Below are 18,426 nucleotides of genomic sequence, written 5' to 3' on the forward strand. Positions count from 1 at the left end.
GAGTTAGGTAAAGCCAGCATGAGAGAAGTCATCTTGTGCCAGTTTGTAAATGTTTAATTTGGATTTTTTTAATCTTAAATTCTGCTACAGGCTTCTTATGGAGTGTGGTCATTGACACCTTATTCCCCTGCCAGTTTATATATGATGGTGTGCTGGTTTAGGCTGGGGTAGAGTTAATTTTCTTCATAGTAGCCTGTGTGGGGCTGTACTTTGGATTTGTGCTGAAAACAGTGTTGGTAACGCAGGGATGTTTTAGTTGCAGATTGTGGGGATGGGTATGGAAGATGAATATTTTCCCTTAGTGAAGTCTTTGTGACCTTTTACAAAGTCTGGAATTATGTTTGATCCTGGCACTAGCAATCTAACTTCTTGCATCATTCAGTCCTTGTGCATGGCTGGAGACACATTTTACTCTTTCTCCTGGAAAATACCATGATATTCCAGATGGAGTTGGTAACATTGAGGTGCATCATGGGATTGTTACTATGTTTGTCATTTCCTTTCACATATTGCAGTCCTCTCTAAAAATAATGGATTTCCACATCTCTCTCTTGCTTACATCACAACTCTTGACCTTTGTACGTGTTTTATGGCAATGAGTGCAGTAGGTTAAGGTTGTACTGATGTGAAACAGAGTAGCTTTTAGCTGTTTATTAAGAGCTACAGTCTCAGGTAAAAGGTCATATATATAAATAGTCTTGGGAGAACAAAAGGAAATGAAAGTTGAACTGAAAAGGGTATTAGTTTTATATTGGAAAGCAGTGATATATTTCTTTTGCAAACACTGAGATTCTCTTTTTATCACTTCTATCTGAAACAGTTTTGCTGAACTGTGGTTATTAAAGTATAGTGTAAATGATGGTAAGGAAGAACAGCAGACAGGAAGAAACTGACTCAGTATTTATATGCTAATAGCAGCCAAGGCAAAAACTCATTTGTAAATACTAGATGTTTCAATGTTTGTTACCAGTTTTGTTTAGTATGATTTACTGACATTGTTCCCCCTTCTAACAATGTTTTCATCACTTCCTGGGTACAAAATGGAAGGCATGCCTAATACATTGTGGGGGGATTTTTTTTTCTGTTACTGTTTATGTTAAATAATTTTCTGTATTTTTCCTGAAGGTATCTGTGCCACAGAATGACAACTCTGTGAAATGATAACTGAATAAAAATCAGTTATTCCATCCAGTTGACATTCATGAAAATACCTGTGACCATGTGCATTAGAAAATGCCTTTGAAATCTCCGTACCAGTGGCCACATGATTTTAGTCTTAGAAATACAGATTATTTGATACCTTGCATGTCTTTTGGACCCTTAATCAGCCATGAGCTATTTTGCATGGTCACAGAGGGGAAGACATTCCATATTGTCTGCATTTTGTGAGTAAGAAGAGCAGTGCTGTAATTACTTTGGCACCCTTGACAGCACTGCTGCATGTGCCACCTGCCCTGCTGTGCACCAGGGAACTTAGTGCAAGGGGTGGTGTATTTGCCACTCCAACATCAAATAAAGGGAGAGCCGGGAGCTCTTAAATCCACTGTTCCTTTTGCACTGCTCCATGCTCAACACTGTTGTGGCCTTGGGAGCATTCCCAGGTGTGGCCCTGGTGACACCCATCTGAGGCAAAGGCTGCACTGCAGTGTTACGTGGAGGGAAGCAGGATATTCCTCTCTGTGCTGTACAGCTGCTGACCCAGTAAAGAGTCAGCTGTTGCAGTCTGTCCTCATGCAATCAGCTAATGCATCATTCCTGCAGTCATTTGCAGCATGGAATTCCCTGAATAATCCTCTTAATGTCTGCTTATCATACATTAGAGTGCCTGTGCTGGCTCACACGGGGGATCCATCTAAGCCAGTGTGCTGCTTCCAACACTGCCCATAAGCAGGTGACAGGGGAGGAGAAGGACTGGGCAGCAAGGTGTTTCCTTCATTTTTTTCTACCAGTTCATGACTCTTCTCAGAAGTTCTGCTCTTTATAGGGTTTTGTATTTAGTGGTGTCCAGAGTATTGTCTTGTGTCTCTCTTGCATGTGTGTAAGCTTTTTGCTTCCAACATCTCATCTGTGAAAGTGTGCCACAAATTGCTTCCTCTCACATGAAGAACTGACTCCTTTTGTTTGTTATAAATGTGGCTTTCACTAGTGTCATTTGAAGGTCACCTGAAATTTTTTGGGGTTTTTTTTTGTCATAGTGAACAGTCTGACAAAACATCTCTACCACCCATGACCTTACAAGCTACTGTGGTGTTTGGGGATTTTCTTCCTGATGGAGAATTACCACTGGTGTTTGCAACCCTAATCACTGTGCTGACAACAATAATTTTTTCTGTCAAAGCCCCTGCACAGAGTCAGTGAGCAATCCCATATAATAGCTTTTCTCTTTTGGGGCACAAGGCCAAACACTTTGATGAAGTAAATTGGATGACATTTTGGTGAAGTCAGAATGGCACATTCTTTATTGCAGAAGGGACTCTGACTCCTTGTTTCTGTAAGAAAAAACCCTAGTCTTTGCTTTAATTAAGAAAAAGTTTCACATTTATAAAAGTTCAAGTTCATTTTAATTAAAGTGGTCTTCTATGTATTAACAGATAAAAAATAGATCTGGTGCTTTCTAGAAGCATTTAAAACTTGAACTGAGAAACCCACAGGCTAGTTCCTCTGATTGTGCAGTACGTGAGACCAGAAACAGATTAATTTCTGAATCAAGCAGGAAAGAGAGGATGCGCACAGCATTAATAATGAGATTATCCCAAAGATAACTGGGAATATTATGTTACTAACAAATAAATATATTGCTGTCATTAAAATACAGCATAATGCATAACCATTGTTTTTAGTAGCTATTTTTTTCCTAAATCCTTCCTTAAGCAGTCATAATCAGTTGCATTTAAAGTCTTGTGTTAGTGTGGTAGCATGCTATAAATGCAAGAGACTTTAAATTGACTGCACAGGTCAATATCTCCATGACTGGAGTTGACTGAGGCTGAAACATAACAATTTTTACGCCTATTCAAAATTTTATTGAGAAAGATAAAAGCAAGGGTAGTATTCTGTCCTGTTTTGAACTTTGCATCCAAGACATGTAACAGTGTAAGATGCAAGTCTGCTGTGTGAATCCCTCTTACTTAATAATGGCAGTGGATTAGGGAACCAGTACAGTTTATTATTGTTATAGTGTAAGGTTAGGAGGAATGCAGGTCTCTATGTTGGCCACATTTGCAGATGTAGGAAATGACTGAGTGCTTTATGCTGATAGACTTCTGACTGCACAATTTCCCAAAAAATATTGCCTGTCATAGTTAGGGAATCAAATTTTCTCTGGCTTTCTCTGTGATCTTGTCAATTCTTGCATGAAAGTCATTACAGAAACTTAGTTCAAAACTTGCCTTTGACAGCGTCCTGTAGAGATGCTGGTGATTTACTTTGGCCCAAGTACTCTTGATAGAAAATTTCTCTTGTTAACTGTGGTGGGACTTGATGCCAAGGTGAGCAGGTACTCCAGTTGGAGCAGGTTTTGGGGGGTGTGAGATGGAGAGGTGGTTGCTGGCAGCTGTTGACAGTAAGCAAGGCTTGGGTAACTTTCCAGGTGTAAACAGTTAACACTGATTGTTGAGTACACACAGTTGAACAAAACAAAGTTTGTTTTGTATCCAGTCTGCTGCACTGGAGATTTTCTCTTCACATGGGAATGGTAAGTATGCAATTGCTAATAAGCCATACTTCTTAGAGCATTCTCTGGAGATTTGTAATGTTCTGGAAAAGTGATGCTCAGGTAGTACTTCTCCATGCTAGTCATTTTGTGGCTCCAAGTTAATTTATCCCAGTTGTACAGGAGCCATGACATGGGTTTTAAGGGAAATCAGGCTTTAAAGCACAACAGATTTCATCCCACTGTTTTATGCATTTCACAAGAAATGCTGAAAATTAATAAATAGAAATCTCAAAGAATTCTCAGTCTTCAGTAATTCAAAGATGCACTGAAATGCAAAAAGGTATTATGTAATAATGTTATGTTTTTTAAATGTGAGTACAATGGTTGGTGTAATTGCTTACTTCCTTAACAGAAATGCAGACAGACAAATGCTCTTTAAGTCCTTGCAAGTGTGACCTGACTAAATGCTGTTGGTTTTACTATGTGTGGAATGCAAGTGCCTGACTTTAAATACTTGCATTTGAAAAATTGCAATTTATGTTTATTGAATCCCAGTACTAAGGAGTGTTCTGAGAGCAAGAGTCAGATTTCTGAACATGTACAGTTATTTAATCTATGCTAGTAGAGTTAGGTATCAGTTTAACTGTGGTCAAAAATATCTTAATTGATTTGACTTTTTGATCTCATGAGTTCACAGGATCTTTAGAAAAACAAAATATATTCCAGAATATATTTAGTTACTGAAGTACAACATGTTATTGGAAATGAGCATGTTCTTTCTACTTTCTGGATTTTAAAGGGTAAAATCAAACATACTGCCAGTTCCTCACAAGAGCAAAACACTTGACAGCAGTGGGCTCTCAGCTTAAACTATGTTTGAGATTCTGGTTTTGTTTGTTTGTAAGTTCTCCAAGTAGCCTAGGAACTTGGGCAGTCTGAAAATGTGACTATTAGGCCTGCCTGATATTCCTAGTAAGTTTTGTCTTTCAATTTGCATCTTTCATGGTAATGGTGGTGAGTTCTTCCCCTTATCCTAATTAATATAAAGAAGTCCTGTACAGTTAGAAAAACCAGCCAGTTTGTAGGAGGAGTGGTATAATCTTACAGTAATGTTTGCCTTGTAAAAAGCAGCATGAAATGAAGGACAGTAGGGAAGGGGCAGGTGTTGGAATTTGCAAGTGTTGATATAAACTGTAAATAAGATCTTTTCTTAGAGAATCAGAAAAATATATTTGTGTGCATTCTGCCCAGTGCAATTAAGACCTCTTGCCAGAGCCTGCATTTGGCAGACTTTTGGAGGTTAATATTTAATAGGTTATTAGCTAGTGCTGTTTGCTGTGTTCCCAGTATATGGATCTCCTGCTCCCTTGGAAGTATTATTTTGTGCAAATTAAATGCATTTCTGTACGGAAACACATGAATCTACATATGTTATTACAGAAACCATTATGGAGCAGGTAATAGTGTGCTATCAGAGGTTTTTCTGCTTTTAGTTCATGCGCTTCCGTTCTCATTTTTCATCTCTGTTCAACATAATAAAAGCAATTACTGTACTGCATGATTCCTGAAATCTCTATAATTGCATAGTCAATTATAGTATTCAGTCAGTGGTAAGCCTGATCCTACTTTAACTGCAGGAATGTTGATTTCTAACTTTTGCCATCAGGTGACAGAAGACTCTGATCTAACACAGATGATTCACTTGAGTCATTTGTCTGCGATGACTTGTACTTAAACTGGAGGTGTAGTTGTAATGAAGATACAATGCCATAGAAATGGGAAATAGAAAACACCTATGAGATCACCCTGAAGGTTCTGTTAGAGTACAGAACGTATTTTTAACTCCTTTTCTAGTTCAGAGATGAATGATCCAAGAACAGGATCATTCCTGTCCTTCTGTTGCTGGGTTGTTACGTGACCTAGTGGAATTTCTAGTGAAGTCTCAGCTTATCTGTATTACCCAGTGTTGATTCAGAGAGTCATAAAAATGAGCTTGGGCATGTTTAGTGCCAGTTTATTGGTATGAGAGTGCTGCTCCACCTCTGTTCAAAATTCCTAAGGCCTGAACCTACTTTTATTACAGAGTTTGTAAACAGCATTCCTTATTGCTGGGAAGGAGAAGGGATTGAAGAGTAGAAGCTAGAGTCAGCATTTACAGTTGTCTTTTCAGTTGTTCAGATTCCCTGGTTAATGAGTTGGCCATAGGGCAATGCAACGTGGGAGAAATACAAGGGTAAAACTAATCTGTTTTCCTTGAAGGATCTGCCTGCACTTTATGGGATATAGCACAGTTCAGACCAGTGCCAACAGTGTCTTTTAGACAGCCAATTCTTTCATTACTGTGTAATTCATTGTCATGCTGTGTACAGGAGAAGCACCATACATGGAGAGAGACAGGTTTCTTAACAGCTTGTTTTAAACTTCCCAACCTACTTACATGGACTTCAGTGAAACAGCTCTGAATTTTGGCACAGCTTCACATTTTTCTAATGAAGAAATCCTTTGGCAAACACACACTTGTTTACACCTCAAACAGTTGGCCAGCAGGATGAAGGAATGTAATGGGCACTGTACTGCCTTACCTTTGTTCTCTGGCTTTTGATGGACTCATTAACATTTGCCCTTTAACAACACTGCAGAGAGTTACAGAGCATTTGCTTTAGGATTCCTTCACTGGAGGTGACATTTATTTTAAGAATATACTGAAATAGCAAATAATGCCCATTGTAACTACAGTAACTTACCATAATTTTGCTTTCTCTCACTATTGTTCTGTATGAGCAGGTGAATACAGACATGAGCAGAAAGTCTGCCCTGTGGGAAGCTGAGAGCAGGAATTGTCACCATAGTCAGCCTTCTGAGTTCATTCCTCCATCTCTCCTGTGATTGTGATCATCTGGCCATGTTTGTGCTTCTTACTCTTGATGCATCATCTATTCAAGCTAAGAGAGCCCAAAGTGGACAAAAGGCAGAAGTTACTCCAACAGGAGCAGTGTCCCAGCAGTGTAGTCAGAACTGTAGGATTTGGATGCAGATACCTTCCAGTATCCTTGTGGGATACATTCAGGATTGTGACTAAGGCTGGATTTTTGTATTTCTCAAGAGGAAGTAAGGTTTGTTGCTGCACAGAGATGATAAGGCAGTGGGCTGTCGTATCTCTCCAGTGTGAAGTCATGCATGCTTGTTTTGTTTTTAAGCAGTTTTTTTTCCTATTTAATCCACCAGGGAGTCCTCAACTTGCCTTTTGCTAAGATTCCTAGGACCTCTGATCTGCAAAGTCCACATCAATCCCACTCTTTCCTCTCCCCCTGGATGAAGCTCTTTCAGTTCAGAGCGTTGCCTGCACTAGGTTTCCTTTGGCAAACAGATGCCAGGCAGCAGTTGGCCATCTCTGGGAGCTGGTTGTATCTTCTGGCTTGAGGCCCGTACATCTTACTGCTTTTTGGCCTACATCCTATGCAGACTGCAAGCTTGCAGCATTTTGACAGAGCTGCCTGGAGAGCTGCACAGGGCTGGAGGGTGAAGGGATTCCCTTAGGCAAATGTTCCTGACCTCCTGCAGAAAAAGGCCTTAAGGTGTTGCTGGTTCACTTCAACAACCTCCTGTTGTGTATGTGCCGTGGAGAGTCACAGGCTAAGATAATCTTACTACTAGGTTGATTTCTTAATTTTGAATGTTTTTAGGACAGGATAGCTTTGGGTTTAGGTTACATCTTTTTGGAGTGTACAGTTTTAATATTTAGCCTTCAGGGAAAATTTGGAGTTTGTTCACTGAATCTGCTTTGTTTAATAAGAGACATGATTTTGACCTTGAGGGTTTACTGAAACAAAATTAATGGATTCACAGTCAGTGACAAGTAAACTACCTCTGGAGCTAGAAATGCCATATCTGCATAACTGTGCTTGAGTATCATAGGCTTTCTGAGAGTATTTGCTAGCTCCTTACCTCTGGAATCGAGCAGTGTTAGCAAAGTGTGTGTTTACTTTCAAGCATTTGAGCAGTTCTGCTGCTCGGTGTGCCTTTGGTCAAATATGGAGCCTGTGGTGTTGTTTCTTGAACTCTGTCAGGCTTGGTGCTGTGACCACTGCTCTGGAGAGCCTCTTCCAGTGCCCAACCACCCTGGATGTCCCCCAGGACACAGGTGGCCCTCCTGGCTGCCAGGGCACTGCTGACCCATGTTCGAGTTGCCATCAGCCAGGTCCCATTCCATGGCACTGCCTTCCAGCCTCTCATTCCTCAGTCTGTCCATAGATCCAGGGTTACCCCATCCCAGGGGCAGAATCCAGCACTTTGCCTTATTGAGGGTCACATGGTTGGTGATTGCCCAGTCCTCTGATTCATCAAGGTCTCTCTGCAGGGCCTCTGCAGAGAAGTCAATAGCTCCTCCCAATTTAGGGTCCTCTAAAAACTTGCTTAGTATCCCTTAAAGTCCTGTGTCCAAGTAATTCATGAAGATATTGAAGAACACAGATCCGATGATTGGACTCTGTGGAACTCCACTAGTGACAGGTCACCAGTCTGATGTCACCCCAGTCACTGTAACTCAACCCATGAGCCAGTTGCTCACTCATCCCATGATGTGTTTATCCTGGACATTTTGTCCAGGGGTCTGTGAGAGAGAGCACTGAAAGCTTTACTGAAATACAAAGGATTCCCTTGATCAACTAGATGGGTTACCTCATCATAAAAGGAAATTAAGTTGAACAAGCAGGACTGGGATGTGGTTTAAAGGAAGTTGATACTCATCTCTCATTCCAAAGAGTCTTGCTCTCATTAAGACATCTGAATTTGCATAAAACATCAGAATTTCATTGAACTTTAAAGCTTCATGCACTTTAGGGTTGCATCAAATTTATAACTTTGATATCTGAGAAGAGCAGAGTGCAGAGGAGGTGTTTTAGTCATCCAGTGCCTAAAAATACAAGTAGAGTAAGAGAAAGCCAAATCTGGCAGCAGCAGCTGCACATATTGTAAAGATGACCACATTTATCGTGACTTTATGGTTTCAGTATGGCAGCTAATCAAGGAAGGATTTCAGGCTTGGTTTTGAGTGTGGAAGAGAGTTGGTAACTGGATTATTTTTCAAGTATGTGTTGACTCTACTAAACCTGGAACAATTACAGAGCTATTGATCTTTGTCTCCCAGTGTCAGTAATTTGAGATTATGAGGCATCTTTAATTTGAGAAAAACTTCACAACTGTAATATTCCTATGTGGTTTTAAAATCGGTATCTTAGGTGTAGGTGAAGTGATGAATCAAGGTGGATTTTAGTGACATTTTTATGTTTCACTACTTTCTGAATAGAATCTATGTTTTGGGGAAGCATTTGGGCACAAGCCCATTGTAAGACAGCAGCCCTACTAAAGACAACTTTACTGAGGCACACCAGTTGTCACCAGTCTTGACTGGGACATTGAGCCCTTGACCACTCCTCTCTGGATGCAGCCAATCCTCACCCACTGAGCAGTGCATCCATCAAATCTATGTCTGCAATTTGGAGAGAGGGATGTGGTGGGGGCAGTGTCAAAAGCCTTGCAAGGTCCAGCAGATAATATTTGCAGTTCTTCCCTTGCCTTCAGCTCTACTGTTATGGAAAAGAATGGCAGAATAATTCAGGTTGGTTTGGATTATGTTGTCCCACAGCCGTCTCTGACTTCTTTGTCCTCCCTAGTCCACACAGCATTCAAACCATGACTTTGGCACTTCCTCACACACAGAAATTCTGTGCTATGTCCAGTAATGTAATCACACCCTTAGTAAGAGCATAGGAATAGAAAGTGAGAGAATAATGTAAAAGTGTGAGATGAATGTAACTGGAAAATCTCACTGCAGATTTATCCCTGCCTTTGAAAGCCATTTGGACCTGAAGTATATCTAGTACTCAGAGCTGCAGGAGATTTATCCTGTCCAGATTCATCCCAGAAGTCCTTTACTGCAATAAAATGGTGGTGGAGCTGGTCTTGTGTGAGAACTGGCTGCAGTATGAAATTTTGGAGACCCACAAGTACAGCATAAATACTCAGTCTGTTCACTGAATGACTTGAAGGGATTTGCTGTCTCAGCAGGAATTTCCACCAGATTCTCTGGGCAATTCAGGATGACCTAAACCCTCTGGCAAAATCTGTCTCCAAACAAGGCCTGGTGTAATTGTCATTGTCATTACCATTAACTTTGGCAGAGAGCTATAAACTGTGTGTATGAATGGAGTGACTGGAATATATTTGTTCAAGAGGTTTCAATGGGCACATACCAAGTGTGGGTGACTTTGGCAGGTGGCTCATTCCCTGGTCATTTGACTGGGCAGAACTGGTTGAGTCGGGTTGATTAGCTGTCAGGAGTGAATTACAGCTGGCTAATATTCTCCCTTTCTCAGCCTTTCATGAAGCAGAGGTAATGCTGATGAGTGGATAGATTGACATTAAAGCTTTGTGCTGATAGCTAGCCAAATTGAGACTAGAGTGAAAAAGAAACCAGCATTCCAAATTTCCATGCATTGCTCAGCCATGCCTGTGTTTTTCCAAAGAAATGTACCTTTTTCTATTCCACAGGATAATTGTACTGATATAGACAACTTCTAAGTTGAAAAGGCACTAGGGTGACAAAGTATGAAGCCTTTCAAAAAGTCATATGGACTTTTATGTTTGGTGGATAACTGTAAGAATTTCATTTGTGTATTAAGCAAATTTTTGAGGAGTTTCTTTTGTCTGGAAGAGTACTATGTTCTTAAAACTTTAAAGAAAAAAATGTGCTGTGTATGTTTTAAATACCTGGTGGGTTTTTTGAGGATTACCTTATCCTAATTATATCTCTATTATCCTTTCAGTGATGACATTTAAGTATAAACTCACAGCTAGTTTCTTCCAAAAGATCTTCATTTAGACTTTATAATTACTTAACTCGAATGGGTATGAATTGTCCAATTATTTGGACATGTTCATGCATAGCTTGAGATACTGGAAATTTTTTGTTTTCCTACTTGAGAACATGAGTGAGGTACTCAGAAGAGCAGGATGACCTTTGCTAAGGATCTCTCTTCAAACCATGTTGATTCATATGCACAGAGCTCTCCAGACTCATCTGGAGCAGCTCCTGTTCTTCAAGAACAGAGAAAGATTACTCACCCTACCACATCAGATCTGTAGAATATGTCAGGTTTATCTTTGATCTTTGCACCCAGGAGCTTCTGACACCTCACAGGGAGATGAAACATCCCTGTGATGCAGCCAGTCAGTTATGAGGAATCTTGTTGTTGGCATTGTCTGGGATGATGTCACTTGGCTGGTCAGCTTGTGCCTCCAGGTGAAAAGTTTTCTTGCACTTTCTTCAACACCCATCAGGATGCATGTTTATACTGGTCATAAAACTGACTGGTTTCTATTACAACTGCAAACACAGTTCCTTGCACCTGAACTTTGACACAACAAAACTGGACAGCCAAATGCAGGATGTGCAGTGTACCATTTCCTTGTAGTTTTCTGTTCTTTGGTTCTGCGCTTTTGTTTTTATTTTGTTTTTATTATTGTCCCTTTGATTGTCAGTAGCATCTGATGCTATTTTGCTTGTATTTGGCTGAGAATGAGGGTGTAATTTAAATTACAGACTAGCAGATTTCAGCAGAGTCCATGCTTTCAGTGGCCACAGACTGTAGCTATGCTGTAACAGCCCACAAGTTACCTGTTTCAGGCTGAGTCTGATCTTTGTCAAATGCAATTTGAGGTTAAGCTTCACCAGAGAAAAAACTTTCAGGAAACAAAAATCAAATGATTTTTTCTTCAGCCAAAGCTTACTCACTAGGCTTGTCCTTGGATTTATTGGTGTCATCTTCCAAAGTGAAGCCTTGTCTGTATTTACAAACATTTATAGAGGTTTGTTTAGTGGTTAGATTTTGCCAGGGACTGAATGTTGCTTTCACAGACACCACACCACATCAGGCATCTCAGTATACAGCAGGTCTTATGTTCTTGAGCTGGGCTTGTTTAGCCTGGAGAAAAAGAGATTGAGGGGTGACATTGTTCTCTGCGTGTACTTGAAAGGAGGTTGTAGCCAGTTGGGTTCTGGTCTCTTCTTCAGTGCCTCCAGACCCCAGGCCCTGCTGCCCCCTGTTGTGGTTCTCTCCTGTAGCACTGCCATTGTGTAGCTCCCTGTCTGCCCTCCTCCCCACAGACATGGTTTTCCCATTTGAAATCACTGCACTGCTGCTGTTTTGTGGCAGCTGAGAGGCACTGCCTGTGCCCATGTGCTGTGTGCCCAGTTCCCATGGTGCCAACAGCCAGAGGCTGCTGCAGGTGATGGGCTAACAGAGTGCTGCTGGAACCAGCAGTGGTCCAAAGGTGAGATCCTGACTTTAGGCAAAATGCCCATTGACGTCAGCAAAGTCAGCATCTTACTCAAAGCAAGCAGTCCAGAGGCTGAAACTGGGAAGCCCTCTCAATATTTCTCTCTGATTTCCCTTTGCACTGATACATATTTTATTTTTCATTTTATTATCTACAAAGCTCAGTAAGAAGCAGCCTTTTGTCCCATGAAACTTTTCAGGATGCACACAGCATTTGAAAGCAGCTGTGAGTGAAATGAAGAACTAGAAACAGAAGTAAAATAAATTTTACAAAAAAATCTTAGGGTAAGCCAGGTATGAAGAGAAGTTCAGAAGTTCTTATTTACTGTCCAGAAGATTTGGAACAACTACAGCAGGCAGCAGAACTGAGAAAAAAATGGATAATTAAAGTCATTAGGAGGCACCAGCATTATTTCTTCAGAGAAAAAATTGTTATGAAAGAGCCTGTGAGTATGTGCATAGGTACAGTCAGTATAGTGCACTTGAATTTTCAGAATATTTTAATGGGGTTGTCAACAGTTCTAAAGAAGCAAAGATTCTTTAGAAATCTGTATGGTGATCAGAAGGAAAAACTTTTTATGGATTAACTGAAAAGCACTAAAAAGATATGATTGGTTTAGTGGTGGAGAAAGGTTTTCTGAGAAGTACCGTAAGGATCTTTATTGGAATCTGTTATTTAACTGTTTCCATAATAACCTAGAAAATACTCAATGTGTTGCTAATAGAAAAGTATTCAAGGCAGGAAAAACTAAAAGCTGAAAGGCTACAAGGACTTTCAGAAGGCTTCTGATTTACTCTTTATTGAGTGAAAAACTGATTAGTTGAGTTTCCATCACTATGTGCTAACTATGTCCACAAAACCCCACAGATTATATAAATGTGTATACTGATGAGCTCCAAATTAAGCAATCATGAAAGCAAATTAGGAATTAGATTTTCATGAGAAGCCAGCACTAAATCTGCCTTCATATATAATGCCACATGCAGTTCTGACTACATTTTAGAAAGGACTTCATAGTAGGTGAAAAGGTGTAGAGAAAAGCAACAAAAATGATCAAACACATGAGTATGACTTCTGTAAAATGAGACTAGACAAACTAATATTTTTCTGTCTGATGAGAGACCTCTACTGGAGTAGTATAAAGTCAGGATTGGTATGGGAAGGTGGTTAAGGAACAGTTACTGGCAAATTCTCATAATTCAAAACCAAGGGAAAGATTATGTCACCATACCTAAAATAGAAATACTTTTCAATCAATTTTAATCAATGTGTAACAATGTTGCAAAACTCCCAGCCGTCGGGTCTTGCAAAGGCTACAACCAGAAGTGAACTCAAGAGCAAACTGAACATAATCACAAAGGTTAGGTTCAATGTTTGCTGTTAAAATGAAGGGCAGACCTCCAAACTTGCTCTTCTCCCCTTAGCATTCTTATAGCATGTGTTGGTATCGTCATTAAAAAGGGTGGGAAGGGAGTTGAGAAGAGCTATAATAATTGTTGTTAACATTAGTTTCTCTAGTAGTGTCAAGAAGCAAATTCAATGCAAACTTTTTTAGTCTGTCTGCTGTGATACAGAAAATAAGTATTTATTTTGCTTAACTTTCTTTTTTTTTCTTGCCCCTGATCTTTCAATAGACACACCTTTATTTTTCTTTAAATAGTCTTTATCAAGCTGAGTGTTTGATTCATTTGTATTTTGTAATACTGTTTTTCACCTTGTCACCTTTGCTGTTTGTACACTGGTACAGAATGTCTTTCAGCTACAGATTATGTGAAAGGGCTGTTCTGGCCTTTCTTCTTTTCACATTTCATTTTTCTCTCTCCTTGCTTCTGTAGATGACCAAACCCCCAACGGAACAATCCAGCCAAATGTGCCTATTGCCACAACCAGGCCAGTCAGAAGGAATGCCTCAAGTCAGCCTCCCATTACCAGACAGTGGTTCATGTGGGAAGGAGATGGATTTAGCAGATGAAGTGTCCTTTGTTAACAATGATGTGTTTTTCTCCAGGTTAGTGGGTTTTTTGTTGTTGTTGTTGTTGTTGTTGTTTTGGGTTTTTTGTTTGTCTTTTTTTTTTTTTTTTTTGTCTTTGTGTTTTTCTCTTTGCTTGTTTTGTCCCTGCATCTCTGGCTCTGGGTATTTTGAACACTTAAACAGGCTACCAGGGTGTAAGATAAATTAACGTGTCTTTTCTGGTTGAATCCACACACTCCAAAGCCAGTTGTGTGCTTTAGTTTTCCTCTCCAAGATAAAATTTCAAGCATATGAAGGTAGCCTGCTTGATGAAGGTAGTGCAAGTGGACAGGTCTGATCTACAGTCAGCCAATAGAAATTACCCCAAGCACAAGATGAAACCAAAATGTGTCTCTTGAATGGTCAAGGATATTTGATCTGCCCAGTTTAAGTCTTAACAGATGGCTGACTTTATTCTCACTCTTAAATCCAAAAAAGAAGAGGCTTTTGTAGAGTTTTCTGTTTCTGGCAAAAATTGTGCTACTGATAGTACTACTCCATTCAGACAAGAGTAGAAGAGTATGTGTAGAGTATCTATACAAGTATCTTTGTGAATTCATCTATGAGAGTCTATTGCTGTAAAGCATTGATAAAAGTATCTATCTAAAAGAGTATTTTGAGTTTTGATTGCTGGCAGATTGTCTGTTAGGTGAACAGGTAATGGGCATTTTTCTTTCTTGTAAAGTCCTTCCCTGCACATCAGGCTGAACTGGGATCTTTTCATTATTCTCAGGATATTGAATCGAGTCTGCCATTCTCTCTCCTCTTGTGTCTAGTGCAGCACATGAGGGATTCAGGTTACTGTGGGAAATTGCAGGGTGCTACTGAAATATGGAATTGGCCTGATGTGGGAAATAGTGCTATTCACATGTCATGGAACAGAACACTGCAGTGTCCCAGCACACCGAGCAGGAACACAAAGCAGAGGCAGTGCTGCCAGACACGTAGCTGAGTGACTTCACTGTGTAAGCAGGAGATGTGTGCTATTCTCAGCACCAGAGCAGACAGTTTACGAGACAAGTTAGCAAATTATGCACTAGCACTGGATTTTGGTTCATAGTAATGGTGGTGAAGCATAGATGTTGAATTTGGTTTCTAGCCCTTGGCAAGCACACATGCTCTTTAACTATGTGTTTCACTCTCCTCAAGCTTCCCCAAAAATTCCTGCAGCCAGAACACATCAAGTTTGTTTACATAGCTTCATCAATCCAGCTGCTTTTCACTGAGATGATTTAGAAATCAATGATCAGAGCAGGTCACCTGGCAAACTGGAGAAGGCAATACAGTTGTAGCAGCTATACTGGAGCAGGCGGATGGGGCTGTGGCGCAAGTTCCAGCCTCTGGTGTTGATATGCTGGAACCTGGCAGGGAGTGTGCCTGTACTCTGCTATGTGTTCCCAGGTGTAAAGGGAAATGAAGTGCACAAGGGTTGAAATAAAGAACTGCCAGGTCTTGTGTCTGGGAAGGTGTGTGTGACTGATGTACTTCATGAGGTACCCCAACAAACTGCCTTTCTTTCAGCAGAACAGTTCCCAGACAATGTAATTATTTGCTGTAGGGAATCCTGCTTTCCTGTCAATGTGCAATTGCTTAGAAGAGTGCTGGTGAAGGATGGGACAGTTGGGCCAGTGCTGGCACAGGAAATTAAGCACCAAATGAAAGGTGTTTGTAACTAGGCAGAAGGCTGATCTTCATGCTCGGGCCTTGGGTTGAAAGATATCTGCATCTCTGATTTTATCTGGGAAATTAATTAATTGTAGAAATTAATTCTCTTGTAATCCCATTTTGTTCAAGAATGTCCTAGTTTCCTGTCCTGTCACACTTCTGTACATATTTACCTAATTGCATTGAATATCTGTGCTGCCATTTGCTTCTGGTACCTTTTTGTCAGTGATCTACTGCTGCTGCTGAAGGAGGAGTAGGTAGTGTTTGCTGTTTTCTTTGCAGCTTCAGGCTGGCAGGTTGTTGGGCAGGATAGGATGGAGAGAAGGCTGTGGACCAGGGGAAGAGCAGAGAGAGGTATTCAGCAGACCCGACATGCTTGGGGGACATCTGTCTGTGCAATGGGCACAAACCTTGATTCCCTGGCATCGATGTAGAGCTCTGATGTATCAGGAGTGGTTTTAAACCTGCTTTTGGCAGCACTGTGCCACTGCCATGTAATTTAAGCCCACAATGAAGTATTACCTGGTGTTACTTCAGTGCAAGGCTATTATTAGGAGTTTTCACCTTTTTCAGCAGGAGGACTCTGGCATCTGACCTAGATTACAAAGTGCTTTGCAAACACACTGCTCTTCTTGTTGGGAGGTTTTGTGTCACAAGGTACCAACAGTTCTAAAATAAATCTTATCATTAATTACGTGTAATTACCAGATAAGTTTTAGTGAAATGACTGTATCTGCTCAACTATGATATGATCTTCGCTAGAAAAGAATAAAGGTTGTTTTTGGCAGTGATAATCATTTGCTGTTTCCTGAAAACGCCTGTGGTTTGTTCCCTTTCCATGCTCAGATACCATGATATGGGTGGATTAGAAGAGGATAAAGGGCTACATAGAAGAGTAGATACAGAATTCCACTTTTAGCAGCTTTACAGGTGTAACAGTGAAGAAATAACCACACACACTAAGGCTCCCTCCAGCAAGGATTGCAATCTTCAGTAAATTTTCCATCAGTTTCATTTGACACTAGAGCCTTCAGTGAGAAAATAAGAGGCTTCTGGTTGATTAGTGATTTTTAATACTATTTAATATGCCTCTTAATATATGTCTTCATACAGTTGTCCTTAAAATGAAGATCCACATATTCAGTAGCAACTACATTTGTGACTATGTCTTCTATAATGACTTACCATTTTTTAAAAATACTGAAAGTCATATTATGCCTCCTTACAGGTATGATATTCCTCATTGCAGGAATTTTTTGAAGGTGCTGCTGTCATCTGAAATATGCAATACATCAGTTGCAGTCATAACATTGCAGAGCATAAAATCTCCATCACCTTCTGTTCACAACAGTTATTTTAAGAAAATGTTATAAGTTATGTTCTTTTTTTTCTGAAAAAAAAGGCTGGTTTAACTCTATATACCTGTAGTCCCCACTAGCACATAATGCATGTGTTGTTTTGAAAATTGCCTCATTATTATAGCTGTATGCCAAGGGCAAACTGCTAATTATGCAGCAGCAGAAAAGCATATGTATGCAGCTCTTGAGTAAATCCAAAAACAGAGGAGAAGGAAAGAGACAAAGGAAGGAAATAGAGAAGGGGTAGAAGAGACTGGTCCTCAGAAAAAAATTTTTAAAGTCTTTAGGCAGTATGCAGCCTGTTATTTACTTCTGTGAGTCTCATCTCATTTGTGCAAGAGTTCCTGTGCAGAACTTCAGGGCCAAACCTCTGGAGCCTGGGAACCACACACGTCCTTTGTCTTTACCTGGATGAGAGCCACAAGACACACGCTGCAGACTCAGGAGCTGGGGAAGGCAGCAGCCTTTGGAATGGAGAGTGGGATGGAGGGAATGGGCCACCCTGGGGCCTTACCCAAGACCTTCAGTGAGAGGGGTCTGGAGTGGTCCTGCAGCTCTGTGAAGCTGAGTCCCTATTTGAGTCCCTCTTTCTTTCTCTGTCTAGAAGGAAGAAGTCAAAGCTCTGGTTCATAGATGACTGCAGTAGGAATTGGCATGATTTTGAATATGTTTAGAGGGACTACAACTTCAAATAACTGCTTCAAATAATAGAGTCAAATGGCTTTTACTTGAGGGTTAGATATATTAAGACTTACATGGATACAAGGTAGGAGGGCCTCTTGCAAGCAATTTTCTCGCCTTTTGGGCTAAATTTTGTATGTAAGCAAAGAGAAGAGAGAGCCTTCAGGAAGGAGGGAAAATGCTTCCTGCAGTCAAAATGTGAGCATAAATGTCTTTCCTGATACTGGCTCAGAGGTGCAAGCTGTCTGCAGACTTTGGTTGACACTATGCTGGATCTTTTGTCCAGGAAAGGGCACTGAAATATGCTTTACTGTTGTACATGTCTATCCTAGCACTTGCTGGAGCTGTGTCTTTTTGCACTCCTGGGACTGTTTTGAAGAGGGATCCCTCAGTAGGAGAGCATCCTACTGTTTGTGTTGCTGTTAGGCGCTGTGCATGGAAAGAGTGCAGCTGAGTACCCATCCTTGCCTGGTAATGGTTGGGTGCTGGGGAATGGGTGCCATGTATGGCAGACACACTTTATGAAAAACACTGTGCAGCTCCTCAGAGCCACGGCTTAGAGCAGCCACAGCAGTTGTTCAGCGAGCCAGCCTTCTGTATTTTGTAGCCAGGTCTTTGTGTGCCAGAGATCACAAATTCCTGTTTGTGACTGCCATCACAGCTGCACTGAGATTTGCCAGCACAGATAATGCTGTGCTGGCTTTCTAACACGTGCATGT

General features: G+C 40.6%; 1 protein-coding gene across 1 annotated transcript in view; it reads left to right on the top strand.

Annotated features, from left to right (window-relative positions):
- FAM13A (family with sequence similarity 13 member A) overlaps positions 1-18,426 on the top strand; it is a 119,122-nt gene that overhangs the window by 32,843 nt on the left and 67,853 nt on the right. Inside the window, exon 6 of the mRNA XM_058024179.1 lies at positions 13,828-14,000. Within this exon, the coding sequence (XP_057880162.1) occupies positions 13,828-14,000 (173 nt within the window). The remainder of the gene's footprint in view (positions 1-13,827; positions 14,001-18,426) is intronic.

The sequence above is a fragment of the Melospiza georgiana genome, chromosome 5 (genome assembly GCF_028018845.1).
Source record: "Melospiza georgiana isolate bMelGeo1 chromosome 5, bMelGeo1.pri, whole genome shotgun sequence".
Taxonomy (NCBI): domain Eukaryota; kingdom Metazoa; phylum Chordata; class Aves; order Passeriformes; family Passerellidae; genus Melospiza; species Melospiza georgiana.